The sequence below is a fragment of the Gobius niger genome (genome assembly GCF_951799975.1).
Source record: "Gobius niger genome assembly, chromosome: 18".
NCBI classification, from domain to species: Eukaryota; Metazoa; Chordata; class Actinopteri; order Gobiiformes; family Gobiidae; genus Gobius; species Gobius niger.
The window spans coordinates 28,397,606-28,420,748 of NC_136869.1; the positions used below are offsets into that span (position 1 = coordinate 28,397,606).

The 23,143-nt window shown below is 45.5% G+C and overlaps 1 protein-coding gene across 1 annotated transcript in view; it reads left to right on the forward strand.

Annotated features, from left to right (window-relative positions):
- Positions 1-896: 896 nt before the first annotated feature.
- The window catches only part of palmdb (palmdelphin b), an 84,485-nt gene continuing 62,238 nt past the window's right edge, over positions 897-23,143 (forward strand). The window contains exons 1-2 of the mRNA XM_079575916.1: positions 897-1,004; positions 19,058-19,108. Of these exons, the coding sequence (XP_079432042.1) occupies positions 19,064-19,108 (45 nt within the window). The 5' untranslated portion in view covers positions 897-1,004; positions 19,058-19,063. The remainder of the gene's footprint in view (positions 1,005-19,057; positions 19,109-23,143) is intronic.

Consider the following 23,143-nt stretch of genomic DNA (forward strand, 5'->3'; position numbering starts at 1 on the left):
TTCCACTCTGAAGAACGTGTTTTCGGAGCATCGGCGCAGTATGCTGCACAGACGCAAGGCCCAGCTCATTCAGCTTGCGTTTGAAAAGGACCTTACTCATGAATTCAAGTCTGAGTGGAAGGATCTGATGATGAGGAGGTTCAGCTCAGAGAAACGCCGCCTGCAACTGTACTGACGTTTCCGCCAGGAGGATGAAACCTGCAGACCTGCAATGGTAACTGGTAACGCAACACACACACTTCGCACGCTGTTGACCTTGTTCAGTTTGACAGATCTAATATGTTGTATACTCAACTATTTTGTGAACACATACATTGGTAACATTGCTTCAATGCAACTTATTGCTTTTAATTCTGAGGTCTGATGTTGCAGACTGTAGTTGGTCTGGTCATATTTGATATTTGATTTGCGATGATTAGTGTGCGCCAGGGATGTGCATAGCGTATGTACTGATATTGCTAATAGTAGTGGTGCCCCCTCGTGGATTTCATATGCCCCCCTTAAGACTGACGTCTGGCGACGGGACTGGAGCAGTGGACACAAAAAGTGTGACAACAAGCCCCCGGTCTGCCCTAAACACATCATGAGAAAGTGACAGCCAAAACGATGACAGTTGTGGGTAAGTTGTCAACACATCTTATAAATAATCTACCTTCATTCCAAATCACTTGTAGCTGATTAAACCTAGCGTTAGCAGCGAGGGGAACACTTGTCCTTTGTCCGGCACTCTGCCCTTCCTCCTGCACTTCTCAGATGTCAGTCCACGAGCGCGCGCCGCACTGATCCCGCCAACTGTTTGTGGAGGTATTCTGAGCTCCTACAGTAGACACACCGAGGAAGGGAGGGAGGAGGGAGGAGGGAGAGCAGGGAGAGCAGGAGGGAGGAGGGAGGGAGGAGAGCGAGTGCCGGTCTGCCTACACACTTCCCCGGCTCCGGAGGATAACGCCACACCGCCGAGCCTCCTCAGCACAGCGCGCTTTGGACCTATAGGAAAGCACAAAGCAGTAAGTCATTTCTGATTTATTAGCCCGCTTGTTTCGGATTCTGTCGTGGTTGGTGAAGCGCACGACGGGTCAGTGACAGGGTAATCTTTTAATCTGCCGGATAAGTGGCTGTCGGCCCAGTGTCAGCGGGGGGCTAGCTTTAACTAAGTACTTTCACTCACTGAGGGACTTACGCTTGGGACTGTCCTCCAGACCCTGCTGTATCCCTCTGGTTAGCATTCTGGGCACAACCCACACACATAAAAGGAGACATTTTGGTTTGAGATCCTCACTACATACATTATTTTATTATTTTTATTATTAATGTTGAAACATCACTGCTAAGATACTCAGAAGAAGCCTCCAGAATGCACAGTATGTCCACTTTAAGGAGGAGGAAGGACATTGAGACATCTTGTAACTTCGTCATTGTAATCCGGGGTTCCCAAACTTTCAGACCAGAACCCCCGAAACTACGAACAATCCAGGACCTATCTGTTATGCTTTTACATTATTCACTTGTCTGTTAGCATCAATTCATATCTATGCAGCTTGGGTTTGTGTGTGGTCCTCTTTCAAACGCTTGATTGTAAAATTGCTCTGTTGGTGTCAAGTTGAACTTAAGGAGCTTGTTTCGTTGTTTAGGTTTGGAGTTTTAGGACAGTTAGTAGCAGTGTATGACCTGAGAATGTTTCAGTGTGCCTTTAACTACTCTATACCATCGGGTCCTGACAACACCATTCTTCCGCCCCCAAAAAAAGATCATCATTTTGCAGCCTCGTTTTCAATCATTTTTTTACTGCATAGAAATCACAGAAAGCTATCTGTACTTGTTCCTACTAATACGCACATTTGTTAGCCAACGGCTCACAATTGTATTCTCCATCCCCATACAAATGAATAGGGAAGCCTGGTGTCAGCACAGAACATATTCATGGCATTTATATCATTTCTGTGTTTACTTTATCCTTAACGTCTTATAGGATGATGTTTAGTGGCCACTGGATGTGTATCCAACCAAACAAAAAGCATAAACCTAACTGAATTTGAGTCATCATTTAGCTCAGAGGACACTTTTAAACACTAATTTGTAGGGCTGACCCCGACCAAAGATTTTCTTGGTCGACCAAAAACGTGCCCTGAGGAGCGATTAGTCGACTAAAAGGGGGCGTGGCATGACACTGACGAAACTACAACTTGTCTGACCAAAACTGCACTCATAAGAACTTTGGGAGCTTGTGCAGCAACAGAAGCAACGTCAACGGCGCATTTATGTGTAAAAAGTCACATTAATCTCAACTTTAATGTCAGACTCCAGCTCCCTGCCTCACTCCTGCACCTGCTGCTGTACATGTGCTGTCCATACATCCATATAATCCAAATAAAGCAGTAGATGTCTTCTTTCATCATCCCTGTTCTCAAATGTCCTCCGGGTCAGGCATCTCCGTGTGACACTTGTCTCCGTTTCGCCGTAATGCAAACACGAGCCATGTGCTCGTGTTCATGTTAAGCGGAGCTCTTCATCTTATTTATCTCGGGAAAAAAACAGAATGAAGCGAAGAAAGACACGGTGGGTCCATGAGCTGCGCCTGACGTTATAGGCTACTTTCAGTTTCGTTCTCCCGTGTGTTTCAGTAGAGCCACTGACAGAGGAGGCGTCAGACTCACGTATAAGCTATTTCACAAGAACCAGGGTATTCCAGGGTTTAAGTCTGGCCTATTGAAGGCAACATCTAGCCAAGACACAGAGCCCCTGATTTTTGTTTTTTTGACCTCACCTAAATGTAGACAACAGCTGAAAACATCTGGATCGTTCATAATTTCATTGTTCAAAATTCCTTGAGTAGGCTAATGCTAACAGTCTACCGGACTAGCCGACTTGTTATTTGTCCGCATGCGTTAGGATTGAACGCCCCTTCTCCTTTTTATGTCTATGATTTACAGCCCTCACAGATGGCTATGGGACAGGGGTGCCCAAAGCGGGGCCCGCGGGCCAAATTTGGCCCGCTGAAACAATTCTGTTGGCCCGCAAGAGAGTGACCTACTTTTGCGCTGCATGTGGTTAAAACTAATTCTCTTCCGTTCATGCTCAATGGTAAATATGGGTGCAGTACACTTTTTGACCACCAGCGTCTAATTGGGGGCTGTTTTAATCCTTTCACAAAGTTAAGGAGTGTCTCGGTATTATCAATCACAGAGCGTTGTAGCATCAACTTTCACAGTTTTCCTTCTTTTATTGCAAAGGTTGTTGACGTCAACATCAGTACATGTTAAAAAATGATTTAAAAAAAAGAATTGATGCTCAACTGCCGACACTTTCAAAATAATCTAATGTGGCATTTTCTTTGAGTTAACGAATGAATGAGGAAGTCACTCTAAGTGCTGCAGATACACGTGTTTTTTGTTGTTATTTTTTTTACATTTTGCACTATATTGCTACAATTGTTGATTTTCTACTAAAGCTAGGCTTTTGCCATAGTCACCATTTGTTTTAATATAGCTTGTTATTTGCATGGATAGAATTAAATGCAAATGTTGGCTATCGAAAAAATAAAAAGTAAATAAAATAAAGTAACTATTATTATTTGCAGTTATATGTGTGTCGTGCTTGACATCACCGTGTTTGACTCACAGGACCTTTTTTATTTTGGCCCTCGGAGACAAAAAGTTTGGGCACCCCTGCTATAGGGTCATAATAGGTTTCCATCGTGACAACTGCATCAACAGAGCCAAATGACTAACAAGTCTGCATTGTTCATATTTGATTTGACACTCCGTACGGAATGTTGAGGCTTCTGTGTAGAATGAAAAGAACGCATGTGTACAGGTCACGTTCACGCTCTACAATTTGATGATGTATGATCTTAAATGGAGCTGGGGCCAAGTCGTTTCCAAACAGAATGAGGCTCCCAAGCCTGCCATATTTACATCATTTGGCTGAAAGGACTTTTAGCCACTAAGCAATATCACACCGCTTTTGAATATTGTCACCACTTTTGGAGACTATTTTGAGAAAAAAGTGATGATAAGAATGTGTCATTTGTGCCAACAGAGCAGACATTAAACTTTGCCAGTTTTCTCTCATGTGGATAAGCCCGGGAATTACAGAGAATTAAGAGATTAAGAGATAATTTTGACAGTTACTATAGTTACTTAGTTTTGCTAATGCCAGACTCAAATCACATGTGATATTTAGTCTAGGGACCACCAATTCATTTGCTCATAGGAGAGGTGTGGTTTACAATTGTCCATATTCGTTTATTGGGCGCTACGAATGTCTATCATGCGTCTTCACGTCGCCACAGCCAATCGCATCATCGCATCCGATGACGTATGACGCACCTGCCGTAAACTTTCGAGCTAAACTATTTAGAACACGGCCTGAAGCTAAAAATAGAGTCGCGTCTGCTGCTGTCATGCTGGATCCGTAAATAAACTTTTGGTTTTTTATACGTAAACAAACTGCAAGCTTACGTTTATCGAATAGCTCGTCATCATCTTGCCGTCCCTCCTCGTTCTGATTGGTTCCCAAATCCATGCGAAAATTTCGGTCATGGTCCCCAGACAAATAGTTAGTTACTACCACGTCACGTGAACGCAACCTATTCTTTAAAACAACAGGTGTATGAGCTGTTTCCATGTGTAATTACCATTTATTATTATTTGTTATTACACTTTTAGGTGCCATGCTATTACCATGTTATCACTGTGTCGCAAGGTGCTCCTTTTTGATTGGTCTGGACTCTGGTGTAATCTGCGTCCCAGGTGATGGCGATGTTTGCAATGAGAGGAAGTGTGGCCAAAGCAGGTCCATGATCTGGATCAGGGGCAAAAGTATGCAGCCAGTTTCCCTCACACAAGGGTCGTAAGAAGTGATTTGACAGACTCAAAGTAACGGTCAAATATTGAATTAATGCCATTTTCAGCAACTGTAACTGACCTGAAGTGTCCAGAAGTACAAGGTGTTCAGTGCTTAGAGACTCTCCCGACGTGGGAAAAGTGTAAATCCGACCTCTATTGATCAATGCACTTACGATAAAATGTGTAGACTTTTGAGTCTAGTTTAGAAAAGTTTAGCTGAGAGAAAGCGGTGTCCTCATGTGGATCTGGTCTTTCCCTGCAGCTCAGGTGGTAATAATGTCCTTTCTCTCTTTTTATCGCTGCTTAAGTGGGAATTCTTCTCAAAACACAAAGTTACAGGTGAAGCTTCTGTGGCCTGTGTTCTTTCTGGGGGGGGGGCGGACGGTACCCAGCCCTAGTAACGTTACAAACATGTCCATCACCTAACAGTTTAAAGACATTTAATTCTACTATAGAGGGTATGCAGATGATGTCATAGCATGGCAACAGAAGCCAGATGATGTTGTCATTTGTTTTTGAAAGTTGAGAGTCCTGTTTAGAATGCGCTCTTCACCTGAGCGCTGAACTCTGGGCTCGGTAGAATGTTGTGATATCATGGGAGTGAAACGTGGAGTGTTTGTACAGTAATGTGGCGAGGATGCTATAACTCCGTCAGACACACTCCACACAATCCTTCCCTGCTTTCGGCCTCACACTGTAGCTGCATTATGATAGCACATTAATATTCCTACGACACCCACCCACCCAGCATTCCACGGCTGCGTGACCCATGACCTTCTGACACACACATCAACATCAGTCAACACCTACAGTCCAAATTATCCACTGCTTTAAAGCCACACCGTGTTATATATTTCACCCAATAATCATACCAAAACAAGCAGGCGAGACACTGTAGGTCATGCAAACATCAAACTGTACTTCTATGCTTAAGGCCTGATTTTAATTTGTAAAACAGCGTTTTCATTATTTCTGTCGTAAGAGAGAAACAAAAAGAAAAAAATAAATAAATAAAATAATTAAAAAAATAAAAAGGATGTGCCCGAGGTGCTTCCAGGTCAGCTGTGGCCAAAACAAACACCCCTGAGCGTCTGAACAGATCAGTCATGTTTGCGCTGCAGCTAAAGATGGAGCTCGTTATAACTGGACACACCTTATTCTTAACTAACGATAATGTCACGGAGAAAGAGAAGCGCGTTTGGCTACGGAGTTTATTCAACCTTTTTCAGGAAGAGGCCACTCTCTCAGAAGCTGTTTTTTTCTCCGGGATTCAGCGACTATCAGCCAAAATTGTGTTTTTCTGTGACTGTCACTGATGGATGTTTGGTGAACCTTCACCAGAACCAAAGTGGATTAACTTTTATAACCAACGCGAGTCCCACAATGTAAACAGCGATGGACCAGAGCGGTGAGTCAATCCAAACGCGGGTTAGCTTGTGTGTTAGCATATTAGCATGTGTGTTAGCCATTTATGAAACTGTGTTGCAGATGTCAACTCCGTATAACTGCATCGTGAAGTAATTTCACTTATTGCTGTTTATTTATATTACGGTAAAGTTGTATGTGCGGAGAGAGGGGGCGGAGTTAACTGAATCGAAGCGTTGTGTCTTCCGGGTTCGAAAAATACCTCCAGAAAACACTTATATTTATCACAAAAATGAGTGCTCCATAGTGGTAGAGGTACAATATATCATATAAATGCCTATACTTAACTTTGGAATGGCTAAAATAGCATGATATAGCTCCTTTAAGGGTTCAAATCTCAGGCAGGAATTACAAAAAAAAAAAGAAAAAACTTCATAATATTATTAAATATTGACTAAAGTTTGGAGTCTGTAGGGACTACTAAAGTGGAACCTCTTTTGGAGAAAACAGGCCCTAAAGTTTTGGAATGTGTGCCTATAGCCGCATGTACATCTCTCGTGGATTTTGGCGGCTGGTATCTTCCATATTCGGATTACAGTGTTGATGGGGGGATTCCGTGCATCACATGGATACTAAACATGTACGTATTTGTGAATGGATAAGTGTGGGAAACACAGCCATGTTGGAGTGATTTCAGAAAAGTCCGACATGCACGTGGACAGAATGTCATCAAACAAACCTGGTCAAACAGAGAGTTTGGTCTATCGTTGACTTTGTCATTAAAACTAAGAGGGAGAAAACTTGACAAAACAAAAACAACTCCACCTCCCTGCGCTCATGCAGCGGTCTCCAGGCGCTGGTCCGAGCACATGTCAGATGCTGTGCTTACGGAGCACAGGCCATGGTCGCCGGTAACGTGTACTTCCTTTATAACTCCGCACACCATTAAAACAACCCAGTTATTATCTTTGTAAATGAGCCAGATGCAAACATATGTAAATGTTTAGAGCTCCACACTGGTGCTAGCCTGGCCTTAAAGGGACTATACGGAGTTTAAAAATGTCAAAATTATGTATTTTCCTCCCTGTACATGTTCCAACAATGTCCTAAAGTGTAGAATGAGCCCACACCTGTTCACCACAACTGCCTCTAAAATCCTGCACTGTCACTCAAAAAGGAGTTAATTCTGGTCCGAAGCGCCGTCCTGCACAAGCTTAATATAGAAGTTGCAGTTACACGTATGACCTAAGGTGGCAGTAGTGAGCATAAAATGGTAAACTTGCATCTAGTCTCTTTAACCATCTGTAAACTCTGGTCAATTATAATTTCCCTACATGTACGTCTGGGTCTGATCTCAGTGGCCGCGTTACATCGGTTGAATTTCAACCTACCATTCAGCGAGCGGGGGAGGCGGGGCTTGTAGGCGACGTCAGGCCTTTGCGCTGCAGTTGCTGGTTGTAGTTTGACAATGGCGGCGGAAAAGAAGGTAATGGAAGCTCTTCAATCCAATCTGGCTCAGCTCCCAAATATCAAGAAATTAAAATTGAAGCCTTGAAATGCACAAGGAATGTCCCCAAGAGTTATGATAGAGTTATGATAGAGCTATGATTGGCAAGGCAAGTTTATTTGTAGAGCACAATTCATACACAAGGCAATTCAAAGTGCTTCACAGTTGCATAAATACAAAAAAGAAAATAGAATCAATAAAAACATCAACATAAAATTAATCAATTACAGATAAAATACTTTCAGTCATATGCATGGGCAAAAAGAACTGTTTTCATCCTGGATTTGAACATTGTCAGAGTTGAGGCCTGTCTCACATCCTCATGAAGTCTGTTCCAGATTTTAGCTGCATGAAACTGAAACGCAGCCTCACCGTGTTTATTATTGACTCTGGGAACCACCAGGAGGCCCCTCCCTGAAGTTCTCAGGGCCCGAGATGGTTCATACAGCTGTAACATGTCAGAGATGGACTTTGGTGCTAAACCACGAAAATACTTGTAACAAGCAGAGCTGTTTTACATTCTATTATCTGAGTGACAGGAAGCCAGTGCAGAGACCAGAGCACTGGACTAATATGGTCGTATTTCCTGGTTCTTGTCAGGACTCGAGCAGCAGCGTTCTGGATGTTCTGCAGCTCTGACAGCTCCTTTAGAGAGGCCAGTGAGCAGCCGTTACAGTCGTCTAACCTGCTGGAGACAAACACATGGATAAGTCTTTCTTAATCTGGTTTTGACACTATTCCTCTGATCTTAGCAATGTTTTTCAGATGGTAAAAAGCTGCTGATGTTATTGCTTTGATGTGGCTGTTTAAGTTCAGGTCTGAGTCCATGATTACTCCTAGATTTCTAACCTGATTTTTTGGTTTTAGAGAGAGAGACTCAAGGTGACGGATAACACTTTGTCTTTGTGTCTGTGGGCCAAAAACAATGATCTCAGTTTTGTCTGAGTTTAGTTGGAGAAAATTGTTTTGCATAGAGCTATGATAGAGCTATGATAGAGTTATGATAGAGTTATGATAGAGCTATGATAGAGTTATGATAGAGCTATGATAGAGCTATGATAGAGCTATGATAGAGTTATGATAGAGTTATGATAGAGCTATGATAGAGTTATGATAGAGCTATGATAGAGCTATGATAGAGCTATGATAAAGTTATGATAGAGTTATGATTGAGCTATGATAGAGCTATGATAGAGCTATGATAGAGCGATGATAGAGTTATAATAGAGCTATGTTAGAGTTATCAGATCCGTGAGCTGCTACCTTAACGTGGTGGGGTTGTTTGAGTGCCCGAATGATCCGAGGAGCTATGTTGTCCGGGGCTTTATGCCCCTGGTAGGGTCTCCCATGGCAAACAGGTACAAGGTGACGGGTCAGACGAAGAGCAGCTCACAAGACTCTATGGACTATGAAAGATCAAGGACCATGACGTCGCCCGGCATGGCGCAGCCGGGGCCCCACCCTGGAGCCAGGCCTGGGGTTGGGGCTCGAACTTGACCCCCTGATGGCCGGGCCTCTGCCCACGGGCACAGCCCGAAGAGACGCGTGGGCCCGCCCTCCTGTGGACTCACCACCCGCAGAGGGATCCATAGGGGTCGGGTGCCAAGAGGACTGGGTGGCAGTCGAGGCCGGGAGCCTCGACGACTTGGTCCGTGTGCACAGCTTCTGGCGTTCGGGACATGGAACGTCACTTCGCTGGGGGGGAAGGAGCCTGAGCTTGTGCGGGAGGTTGAGAGATACCTAAATATAGTCGGGCTCACCTCCACGCACAGCTTGGGTTCCGGATCCCAAGTCCTGGAGAGAGGCTGGACTCTCCATTTTTCTGGAGTTGCCCGCGGGGAGAGGCGGCGGGCTGGGGTGGGTTTGCTCATATCCCCCCAGCTCAGCCGTCACGTGTTGGAGTTCACCCCGGTGAACGAGAGGGTCACGTCCCTACGCCTTCGGGTCAGGGACAGGTCTCTCACCGTTGTCTCGGCCTATGGGCCCAACATCGGTGCAGAGTACCCGGCCTTCTTGGAGTCCCTGGGAGGGGTACCAGATGGTGCTCCGACTGGGGACTCCATTGTTCTACTGGGGGACTCAGTTTACTTTACTCCCGCGTCTCACAGAGATGGGCTGTACCATCTTCTCAAACGGGGGAAACACGGGGAAAGCACAGCTGCCCTTTATTGATCAGGAGCAGCAGCGCCGCCTCGGCTCGAGAGGCAGAGGAGGAAGGAAGCGCGATTTGAAGTTGCTGAACATTAAAACTGTATTTTCAGCACATGTTGGCTCAGTAGGGCAAACATCTAAGAACAATAAAATGAACAATACTTAATATTGGGTAGGAAAAAAAACTGGTCTTGAGAAGGGCACTTAAAGGGCGCAGGGCAAAGGGGCAGGTGTTTGAGCACCACCTGGGGTCTATCTGTGCACGTTACTAACCAGGATAGCTCCAGCTCTGGCCTAATGAAATGTAAGACTTTTTTATTTCAAAAAGTACAATTTGTTCTCAATCTATTAAATAAATGACATGCTAAATAAAATCAAAAAATCAAAATGAAAGGACAGTTTGACACATTTATTTCAAGCATTTTTAGACCATAATGGTTGGATGAAGTAGTTTATAAAGATCCAGTCAGTCTCAGAATACTAAACTGATCAATCAGTAAATCAGTCCTGCAGAAGGATTATGAGCTCCATCTAAAGTTAGTGCAGTGTTGTGTCTGTCATTGTATCTTTAGAGGTCAGCCGTAATGCTAGCTAAAATTAGCTTGGTCCTGGAGCAGCAAGCTCACTATTCAAGACAGCTTAGCCCTAATAGTAAACAACTGAATAAGTTATAATAAGCCCAAAGAAGACAAGACACAACCAATCAAAGACGTGATTTTTCACTAAGATCTTATGGATGAAGAGACGAACCTTAACACAAGCTCTCCTTCAGCACATCCCACTGTCCACAAGCTCAAAGTGTATTTAACAGACATAATTGTAGCTTATAGGCCACCTTAGCATCATTCATTTATGTTTCATCATTTGTAATAATGACTAAAAGACTAGTTATGAGTGAGGACCATGTTGGTCTGCATTTGAAAGTGGAAGGGGCGGCAGAGGGAACTGTTCAAACCTTCCTGGCTGAAGTGAACTACTACTCCAGGTCTATTTTTATTAAGCGTTGCCATTCATTGTGCTCTCAGCAACTGCTTCAACCGAAACCACACAATAATCTTTTCAATAATCCCTCTTTCCTCCACAGGTTTACATGAAAACTTGTAACCTGAAAAGCCATGTTTCTCAAACTGCAACATTTACACCATTAGTATAAATAACATTTTCTACTCTTGCACTTACAAATACTATGTATTGAAGCTAATAATATTAATATTAAGGTATACTATAATGTCCCAACCCCGCGAACTGCTACCTTAACGTGGTGGGGTTGTTTGAGTGCCCGAATGATCCGAAGAGCTATGTTGTCTGGGGCTTTATGCCCCTGGTAGGGTCTCCCATGGCAAACAGGTCCGAGGTGACGGGTCAGACGAAGAGCAGTTCAAAAGACTTCTATGGACTGTATAATATCAAGGACCGTGACGTCGCCCGGCATGGCGGAGCCGGGGCCCCACCCTGGAGCCAGACCTGGGGTTGGGGCCCAAACGCGAGCGTCTGGTGGCCGGGTCTCTGCCCACGGGGCCCGGCCGGGCCCAGCCCGAAGGGACGACGTGGGCCCGCCCTCCTGTGGACCCACCACCCGCAGAGGGATCCGTAGGGGTCGGTTGCGGAGAGGACTGGGTGGCAGTCAGAGGCGGGTGCCTCGGCGACCTGGTCCACATGCACAGCTTCTGGCGTTCAGGACATGGAACGTCACTTCGCTGGGGGGGAAGGAGCCTGAGCTTGTGCGGGAGGTTGAGAGATACCTAGATATAGTCGGGCTCACCTCCATGCACAGCTTGGGTTCCGGATCCCAACTCCTGGAGAGAGGCTGGACTCTCCATTTTTCTGGAGTTGCCCGCGGGGAGAGTTGGCGGGCTGGGGTGGGTTTGCTCATATCCCCCCAGCTCAGCCGTCATGTGTTGGAGTTCACCCCGGTGGACGAGAGGGTCGCGTCCCTACGCCTTCGGGTTGGGGACAGGTCTCTCACCGTTGTCTCGGCCTATGGGCCCAACATCGGTGCAGAGTACCCGGCCTTCTTGGAGTCCCTGGGAGGGGTACTAGATGGTGCTCCGACTGGGGACTCCATTGTTCTACTGGGGGACTTCAACGCCCACGTGGGTAACGACAGTGAGACCTGGGAGGGAGTGATTGGGAAGAACGGCCTCCCCGATCTGAACCACAAGGGTGTCCACAAGTGCACGTGGCACCAGGACACCCTAGGCAGGAGGTCGATGATCGACTTTGTAGTTGTGTCGTCTGATCTGCGGCCGCGTGTCTCGGACACTCGGGTGAAGAGAAGGGCTGAGCTGTCAACCGATCACCACCTGGTGGTGAGCTGGATCCGCTGGCAGGGGAGGAAGCCGGTCAGACCTGGCAGGCCCAAGCGTGTTGTGAGGGTCTGCTGGGAACGTCTGGCGGATCCCTCTGTCAGTGGGGTCTTCAACTCCCACCTCCGGAAGAGCTTCTCCCGGATTCCGAGGGGGGCTGGGGACATGGAGTGTGAGTGGACCATGTTCTCCTCCTCTATTGTCGATCCGGCTGCTTGTAGTTGTTGCCGTAAGGTCTCTGGTGCCTGTCGCGGCGGCAATCCCCGAACCCGGTGGTGGCGCCCGGAAGTAAGGGATGCTGTCAAGCTGAAGAAGGAGTCCTACCTGGCCTTGTTGGCTTGTGGGACTCCGGAGGCAGCTGAGAGGTACCGGCAGGCCAAGCGTGCAGCAGCTCGGTTGGTCACAGAGGCAAAAACTCGGGTCTGGGAGGAGTTCGGAGAAGCCATGGAGGAGGACTATCGGTCGGCCTCGAGGAGATTCTGGCAAACCATCGGGCTCAGGAGGGGGAAGCAGTGCTTCACCAACACTGTTTACAGTGCGGGTGGGGGGCTGTGGAAGGAGTACTTCGAGGACCTCCTCAATCCCACCGTCACGTCTTCCGAGGTGGAAGCAGAGGCATCGGAGGTGGGCTCGCCCATCACCGGGGCTGAAGTCACCGAGGTGGTGAGAAAGCTCCTCGGTGGCAAGGCTCCGGGGGTGGATGAGATTCGTCCTGAGTACCTTAAGTCTCTGGATGTTGTAGGACTGTCTTTGCTGACACGTCTCTGCAACATCGCGTGGCGGTCAGGGACAGTGCCCCTGGATTGGCAGACCGGGGTGGTGGTCCCTGTCTTTAAGAAGGGAGGTGTGTTCCAATTACAGGGGTTCACCCTCCTCAGCCTCCCTGGTAAGGTCTACTCCAGGGTGCTGGAGAGGAGGATCTGGCCGATAGTTGAACCTTGGATCCAGGAGGAACAATGCAGTTTTCGTCCTGGTCGTGGCACACTGGACCAGCTCTATACCCTTCATCGGGTGCTCGAGGGTTCGTGGGAGTTCGCCCAACCAGTCCACATGTGTTTTGTGGATCTGGAGAAAGCGTTCGACCGTGTCCCTCGTGGTGCCCTGTGGGGGGTGCTCCGGGAAAATGGGGTACGGGGCCCTCTGCTAAGGGCTGTCCGTTCCCTGTATGACCGCAGCAGGAGCTTGGTTCGCATTGCCGGCAATAAGTCAGACCTGTTCCCGGTGCATGTTGGTCTCCGCCAGGGCTGCCCTTTGTCACCGGTTCTGTTTACTACTTTATGGACAGAATTTCTAGGCGCAGCCAGGGGCCAGAGGGTGTCCGGTTTGGGAGCCTCAGAATCTCATCTCTGCTGTTTGCAGATGATGTTGTTCTGTTGGCTTCAACGAACAGGGACCTTCAGCTGCTCTGGGGCGGTTTGCAGCCGAGTGTGTAGCGGCCGGGATGAGGATCAGCACCTCCAAATCTGAGGCCATGGTTCTCCACCGGAAAAAGGGGGCTTCCCCTCTACAGGTCGGGGGGGAGTCCTTACCTCAAGTGGAGGAGTTCAAGTATCTCGGGGTCTTGTTCACGAGTGAGGGGCGGATGGAGCATGAGATCGACAGACGGATCGGTGCGGCGTCAGCAGTGATGCGGTCGCTGTATCGGTCTGTCGTGGTGAAGAGGGAGCTGAGTCGGGTGGCAAAGAACTCGATTTACCGATCGATCTACGTTCCCAACCTCACCTATGGTCATGAGATTTGGGTCATGACCGAAAGGACAAGATCGCGAATACAAGCGGCCGAAATGAGTTTCCTTCGCAGGGTGGCTGGGTGCACTTCGACATCGGGTGAGGAGCTCAGTTACCCGGGAGGAGCTCGGAGTAGAGTCGCTGCTCCTTCACGTCGAAAGGAGCCAGCTGAGGTGGCTAGGGCATCTGTTTCGGATGCCTCCTGGTCGCCTCCCGTGGTGGGACTATGTCTCCGAGCTGGCCTGGTGTCGCCTCGGGGTCCCCCCAGAACAGCTGGAGGAGGTGTGTGTGGATCGGGAAGTCTGGGCATCCCTGCTGAGACTGCTGCCCCCACGCCCCCGGCCCCGGATAAAGCGGAAGAAAATGGATGAATGGATAATGTCCCCGTTAGGAAATTTGTCCTCTGCATTTGACCCATCCTTTGATCCCACTGGGGCGACCCATCAGGAGCAGGACCCATCTTCAGGTGTGAAGCCAGGCAGATGGTATCACCTAGCTAGAAGATTCACCTATTGTGCATGTTCTTGGTTGATAGGGGACACTGAAGCAACCGGAGGAAACCTATCCAGTCATGGGGAGAGAAACAAGCTCTACACCAAAGGCCTAAAAGAATATCTGGTAATTGTTATACTCACTACTGCCACCTCAGGTCTTATGTGTAACTGCTGTCTCTATATTAAGCTCGTGCATGACGGCACTTCGGACTCGAAGTAACAACTTTCTGAGTGACAGGGCAGGATTTTAGAGGCAGTTGTGGTGAACAGATCTGAGCTCATTAGGACATTAGGACATGGCTGGAACATGTAGAGGGAAGAAAATACTTTGTTGTAACATGTTTAAACTCTGTATGGTCCCTTTAAGTTTAGGGTTTGGAAAACTTTCTATACCATCAAAACAAAATGGTGCAAAACTATTGGAGACGATGATTGGGGGTCAAGCCCTGGCGTGTGAACTGGACAAACACTGCTGTGGTCTGCCGAAGTGTCGCTCTAATCTGTCCCAATGAGATTAGCAACCAGGGATTAGACCGGACCGAGAGCAGACAGCTGACACGGTCATCAGATCATAGACCGAGCCCAGGACCAGACTACAACCCAGACCGTAGACCTTAGGCGGAGCATGCCGGGACACCATTCACAATAGAATCACATAAACTTTGCTTCCTCTGAAACACAACATGCATCTACGAACTGGATTTGGTACATATGAGACAGTACTCAAAGAAAAGGAGAAAATATTGAAAGCATTTGGTGAGCTGCTGAGTGAGGGACTGCAGAGGGAATAGTGTGTCCAAAGGCACAGGTTGGTGACCCTTGTCATAGACTGAGCCCAGTGGGGAACTTTAAATGTGCAGCTGATGTCCCCAAAGAACCTTCAGCGGTATTTGGAGGATTTTTAAACGAGATGTTTCATGATCTTAGAAATATACTTAGTCTTTTATTTATTCATTTTACTTATTTGGCCAAGACTCTGCATGTTAATGAACATACATGACGCTAAGACTCATGCATGTAAACACATTTGATGAATGATTGTATCGTTCCATGTGTTGTCCCACATTCGCTCTCTCAAACACGCTCCACGACTCCACACAGAACGGCCCCTTCCGCCCTCTCACCTGCTGTGGAGCTGTACGGCTGAGATTGAGGAGTTGAGAGTGTGTAATGTCACTGTGGATTATTAGATGTAATAAACTGTGGGTGTGGCATCACCCCCTCCACCCCACAGCTCTGCTCTGTCTCTCTCTCCTCTAGTCTCTATATCTCTCCCCCCCTCCCCCTCTCTGAGTAGGCGAGTGGTTGTAGACAGCTGTGTGTGTGGGCGCTCCTCTTCCTCTCCATTGGCTGATAGCTCTGTGTTGGATGTGGAGCAGCAATGTGTGAGCTTCCAGTCACAGTGTGTCTATATACTCTGATTTGAGAATGTGTTCTCATGTAGTATTTGACCCACATGTACTTCTCAAAGCAGTGGGGCAACTGTGAGGACTGTTCTCAAACACTGTGAACCCACAAATACAAATTGCAACTTAATAAAATGCTGACTGGCTTTTTTCTCTCACTCTTATTCCTTCTGTTTTGCATTTTCAAATTCTACTCACCTTTTAAGATCCACCTGTGCAGAATTTTATTTTTTGCAATTTTTCAACTTGTCTTAAAATGTTGATCAGTACAAAAGAGATTAAATCAAGTGAATGTGTTTTCTAGATTGTGTTGGCCATTGAGGGAAAGTGAATCTCAAAGCCGGTGCGCGCCTTTCTGGGCCCCTAAGCTACATTTTGTGACGGACACTGATGTACTGTCAAAACACAATTACTTAAGCACTTCAGAAGCAAAACATTGTGACGGTTTATAGGTTTCCTTTAACTCTCCTGTTATGTTCATTTGTCAGGAACATCAGTGGTGTTCCGGGTCAGTTTGGTACATGTTTAGTTATCAACGATGTCTGAAACCAAAGAAATCCTAACAAGCAGTGTGAATATGTTATTACTAACTCCATTACTAATCATTGTATCAATTGTTATTGAATCTGGCATGACCAGCTCAAAAGCTGACTTGATGTCAGTCACACGACTCACTGCCATCCGAGCAGCACCGGCTCAGAACGAACTGACTGAGGGTGTATTCGAGTTACAAAAATTTGCCACTACAGATTCATCTATTGAAATATATTGTATAGCCACTAAAACTGAGGGTGCAAACATTTCAAAGTGAGGTTGCAATGCACCCTTGTGCACCTCTGTAGATCTGGGCCTGCATCCTGGTGGGCCCTGGTGTTTTCTGCAGACAGTTATGCCTGACTCATATTTGGGGATGAAAACTGTATTTCACCATTTTTGACGTGAATGTTTGCTTGGAGGGATAGGAATACCAATTCCCTCATCTGGTTCAAAATCATAATCATTAGAATCAGAATTTAGCTCAAGATAGTCTTCTTCTTCAGACACATCCTCCTCTATTTCACTGTCATCATCAATGAAGAGTCCCGGAGCCTCCAGGGGCCTCATTTATCAAGCTTGCTGCGCACAAAATGAGGCCAAAAGTTTGCGTAGCCGCTCCTCTGTACCGAAGGTGGTATTTATAGAAAACAAACTGAACGTGAAACATTGTGCTCCTCCACGCGGGGACTATTTGAAGTGTTTCCCCAAGCTCCTCCCACAGCTCTCTGTAACCAGGAAGTGACATAGAGCTGTGGATCCAGAGCAGCACGGCTTCACAGAGCAACAAGAGGCATGTCATGCTGTGAAGAGAATGTGTTGACAGGTTTTTCCCACGTGTATATCCACATGCACTACAGCCCATGTGTCAGAGAACATGATACTGTATGAAGGTGCTCATGTAGTGTCAAGTGTAGCCCATGTCAAGGTCAGGTCAGGTCCCAGAGGCCTGGAGTCCAACTCAGAGTTCTGACTGGTTGGAGTACATGCCAGTCAATCTGTAAAGTGTAACTACCTAACAGCCTATCAGTGACTTTATGTGACAATAACCAACCTGTTGATAAAAACAAAATGTCAATGTCCAATAAAAATGATAAAAATAATAATTTTAAAATATAAAATAAGAACTACATATCAGCAAATACCCACATAACTTATGTTACAGAGAACTCTCATTCAGACATGTGACGGCATGTTTTTCTTCTGTCACCAGCCAAAAGTCCAGTTGCAAAGAGTCGCCAATAAACCAGAGAATGTCCATGTAATCCACCGGTCTTTAGCCAGTTTCTCCAGTGTCTTGAGAAACCGCGTATGAGTGAACGTGGCCACATGTTTTACTCATGTTTGTATGTGTGGAAGCACACGGCTAATATAAGCTAGTCCATTTTCTGTTCTTTGTGGCAAACATCGATCATCACCCACATGCTGCACATTTCAACATAAACCAGTGAGCGTACCTACTAACACCAGGTTCGCTTCCACCAATTAAAACAGCTGAGCTTACTTAAATCCCTATCCAGGGATATGGAAGGTCCAGTGTTTGAATATGTTGTTTGTTTGTTTGTATACTTTATTGTCCCCGTAGGGAAATATGTCCTCTGCATTTAACCCATCCTTCGATGCGACTGAGGTGAACCCGTAAGGAGCAGTGGGCGACGGCAGTGCCGCACCCGGGGACCCATCTCCATGATGTGGAGCCAGGCTGGAGGATTCACCTATTGTACATGTTTTTTAGTGGTAGGGGAAACCGGAGTTCCTGGAGGAAACCTACGCAGACACGGAGAGAACATGCAAACTCCACACAGAAAGGCCCCATCCTGGTGGGAATTGAACCCGGGTTCTTCTAGCTGTGAAGCGGAGGCACTAACCGCTGCGCTACCATGCCGCCTGGCTGACTGAATAGACTGGCTGGATGACTGATACTATACATTGTTTTCAAACTAGGCTAATCTTTTTACTATTTTATGCTCTCATGCCATTGCATTTCATAGTACTTCAAGTACTCGCCACCATGAGGCAGCAACTTAGACCCTACATATTTATATTTGTATACAAATGTTCTTGATTGCTTGATGTCTCTTGATTTGGCACTGGCTTCGTTTACATGCTCAGAATAATCAGATAACCCAATAATCCGATCTGATACGTTTACATTCTCTTTAGAGAATCCGGTTTCAACATGAGTCAGAGCAGATTTGTATTTTTTTCAAACATATGTTCAATCTTCTCATAATATCTTTCAATCTTCTCATTGTTACATTAGTTTGGCCTCTTTGCTGTATTCTCCTTGTTTGTTTATACACGTGTGACGGATCAGAAAGAAATCAGATTATGTGAATATCAGATAAATGCTGTTTACATGCCATCTCAATAATCAGATCATGATCCGATTTTTACTCTGCATTGAAATGTATAGCAGTGTCCCCAGGAGCAGAAATGGTATAGTGTTGGTCTGAGTTCACAGAAGAACATGGTCAAGTTTAACTTTAATCATGCCAGAACACGTACAACACTGTAGCTCTGTGGGCTCACGGGAAAAACAACTCTCCGAGACTGATGCTGTTTATGTGAAAAGCCTCATCTCCAAACCTTCACCGAGGAGCTGATAGTCTGGCCCCTGGCTTGGAAAAAAGAGAACATACTCCTCCAAAAGTCCAAAGCACTCACATGTTCTCATGATGAGCAGAAGTGTTCCATGGGACTGACTTTGTGCTGTTTTCCAGGTGAAGATGGAGGAGGAGAGCCTGCTGAAGGAGAGGCTGCAGGCCATCACGGTGAGCTCCATCTCAACACTTCCTCCTTGATGTGTACTGTATTCAGAGATGAAAGCTGCACAGTGATATGTAGCTTACCACCACGAGAATGGAGTGAATGTAAAAGTGTCCCATGTAAAGCACTTAGTGACCATGTCTGTGAAAGGCGTTACACAAATGAAGTCCTTCCTTCCTTCCTGGCCTGATGTAGGTTAGTTGTTGTTTGCTCAGATCCCTGACAGGTGTGAATCATGTGCCGGGGTTTTAGTCCTTATCAACATGATCATTATGGTTCTTTGTTCTAGATCACTGGTTCTCTGTGCTTGGTGTCCTCGCAGGTACTTGGACTTCCTCAGGTTGTGTCAGTGGTTGCTTTTATATCGGCCAAACCAAGCGTAAACTCAAAGAAAGTAAACATTGATTAACCTTACACATATTTAGTCCTGTGCAAGTCTTAACTCTTTAGACCTGGTTTAGCTCTGATTTTATTATGATCCAGGCCCGTGGTATTTGGAAGGCAAATATTTCATGAGGTGGTACTTAGTGTAAAAGCTTTGAGAACCCCTGCATAGTCAAATTAGGAAGGAGTTTTAAACATAAGTTCCCTCACTGTTTGAAAACAGGGCCTTTAAAAACACAATAAAGTTCGGTTTCCGTGTACGAGGCAAATAGTCTCTAGATTAGAACTATAAGGCAAAAACAATTTAAGCACTTCCTGGTACTCATCACAGGAAGCGACATCACGGGGTTAGCGAGGAAATACTTCAAAATAACTATTCATTAGGGCTGGGTACTGTTAAACAATACCAAAAGTAGTAGTGTAGTAGTAGTTTATTTCTTTGTCGTTAACATTTAGAATACATGTCACATGTTTTCAATGATCTTGAACATTATACAATAAGAATACATGTACTTTAAGTACATTAAGTGCTAAATGATGCCTGACCATAAGGGTTTATGCTGAAGACAGCTGTGACACTACGACCAAAGGGGCACAAATACAGTTCCTCTAATACCAATGATGGTAACACGTCAACACAAATCCTACACTTCAAGAATCAAAAGTAGCGGCTGCTGTTAACTTCTTTTCTGATGATCTTCATTCTTTTTCCTATTTAATGAGTAGATTTGTTTAAAATGTATTAATAGTTTTGAAGCCCTTAAGTTGTTCATGTAAACTGTTCCATAGATCGACCCTTTTGACTGATATACACCTCCTCTTGTATTAGTCCTCGCCGTGGGTCTTTGTAGCAGATCAGCTCCTCTGAGGTTGTATCTACATTGGATCTCTTTTTTGTCAGTTTATGCCCTCGTCAGATCAGTGAGGTCTGTGAAGCAGCTTTGAACGTGCCCAGATGATCCCGTTTAAAGACGCGAGGAGATCGGGCGTTTAGTGTGGCTGCTCCAAAACTCTGGAACAGTCTCCCCCTAAACGTCAGAGCTGCTCCAACCTTTGAAACGTTTAAGACTGCCCTTAAAACACATCTGTTTGAGTTGGCGTTCAATTCAAGTTGAGCTGCATTATGACTCTCTTGTGTGTGTTTCTCTTGTTGTTGTTTTCTACTCTATTTTTATATCGTTTATATCGTGTATAATAATGACCTGTATGTGAAGCACTTTGGGCACCCACTGTTGGAAGCATGAGGTGCATGATGCTGTTGGCCCTGGGACAGCATTAAAAGATGTGACTTGATTGTTTCAGCTCAAATGAATGATAGACGATTTAAAACAAACCGTCTTTTATGAAGAAGAAAAGAAGAAGAAGAAGAAGAAGAAGAAGAAGAAGAAGAAGAAGAAGAAGAAGAAGAAGAAGAAGAACTTTATTCATGCAGCGCCTTTCACAGACAAAGTCACCAAGTGCATTAACTCCAGGCACATTTTCTGTTACTCTTGATAGATAATGTGCTTAAGGTCCTTGGTTAAACCTGTCAGGAGCAGCTGAGGACCCGTCTCCAGATCTTGAGCAGAGTTTGTGACCAGGAGTACCTAGCTGTAGGTTGATAGGAGAAACCAAAGCACCTGGAGTCCTTCCCAGAGAACCGCGTCGTAGTGAGATGGTATTCACACCGTGTCTGGTGCTTGTTATTGTCAGCATGTATTTGCCCCGGTGTCAAACGTCGGGATGGGGACGAGAGTGATGTATGCTGTGCAGTTATGAGCGTGTTGACCGGTGCATGTGAAGTGCTAACACAGACCTGTGGACTTAAACACCCCACCACCACTCACCGCAACACGCTCTCTGTCCCTGTTACAGCAGCACACGTCATGGAGGAGATCCCCTTTCACTGAGCTCCAACTGGATTGTCACGCTAAATCTGGCAACGCTCTGCCATGCCCACATACTGCCTCACGGCGTTGAGTGCCCAGGGGAGGGTTGTTATGAGGCTTCAGGTGGGCTGCAGCAGGAGCCTGGGCTGCTGCTTAGAATAGCTGAGACGTGAAGAAAGTCATTTCAACCTTTTTGTCCTCCAAATACTCTATATCAAATGACTGAGGTATTGAAAGAACATTCACTTTGCCTTTTTTCTTCCATTAGTTTGCAACTGGGAGACAAGAGCTTTTCGAGAAAAGAGTCAAAATGGCGGCGTAAATGTATGAAAAGCAACAAAAAAGTTACAAAAACATAAGAATAAAGGCTACAAAAACATGACAAAACATAACCAAAAAGTCACAAACAGGTGACAAAAAGTTTAAAAAATGTAGATTTGTGTAATGCTGAACTGAAGAAAATGTGCTCGTTAAGGTGGGGGTTAAGAGGTTAAAGGTCTGTTTCTCTCCCCAATATAAACTTTAGGTGAGAGTCTCCTTTGTTTGGGTCAGTGTCGCTAAGCTCTGTGTATGGAGTAATTATACACGGTGATGTATGTCTGTGTGATGATATTTATTGAATCTATGTCTTTTATCACATGTGGTCATTGAACTGTCCATGACGTTTGTTTGATCTGAAGGCCTTGCGGCATTGGGCACTTCATGGTTGTCTTCCGCTCTCTTCAATCAAAGATTTGGACTTTGTTTTAAATGAGACTCAGTCAGAATTTGGTTGCACATTCAGAACATGTCAAACAAATGGACTATCTGAGCAAAAGGATTCAAATCAAGACAGGGTTGGGAGTGTTAAGGGGGGAGGTAAAAACCACACGACATTATTCCATACTATGGACCATAAACATGAATATATTTAATTGAACTTTTATGTGAAAGACACACAGTTGTGCATAAATTTAAAAGAAAGTTCCGTTTTCAGTTCACCAGAAGCCACCGTGTGGCCTCCATGTGGCTTCTGGAAAACAGAAAAACGGGACTTCTTATGATTTTCTTTAAAAATGCCACTCTGCCATAAAGGCCAGATTTGTGCAGTGTGCGACTAATAGTTGTTCAGGGTACAGTTTCCCCACCTGAGCTGTCGCTCTCTGCAGTTCATCCAGGGTCATCATAGGCTTCTTGGTAACCGCTGTGGTCAGTGCTGTCCTTGTTCGGTCAGTAAGTTTAGGACGACGGTCGGGTCTTGGTAGGTTTGCAGTGATGTTATACTCTTTCCATTCCTGGATGGTTTATTTAACTGTACTTTTGGAAATATTTTTTATAGCCTATTGTAGGGTATGAGGGTTTATTAATCAATTAATAGGTTGTAGATTAGCCTTAAAATTTTACTGGGCACCAGTTCGAAAAGCGAACAAAATAAAAATAAGAATAGGAGGCTAAACTACAGATTTATCTGAAGGAAGTAAGGTCTTTAACGTACACATGGACTCTTAGTCTGAAATAATAAACACAGATATAACCAAAGCAAACTGTGGTTTATGGAGGTTTAATGATCAAAATCAATTAAATATTAAAGTGCAAACAGGATAACCTAGAAGGCTAACAGGATGAATAATCAGATAAAATGTTCTAAAATTGTATCTGAAAGTCAGTAAGGTGGTTTGCGTAGAAGTTATGTGAGTCTTATTGAGCCAGGTCTGTGAGATGCGCTTACGACCGTGAGAGAAAGGTTTTCCACGCCAACTGTGGTCCGGCGTTCCAAAGTCCTGGTGTCGGCCTTCTGGTCGTGGTCTC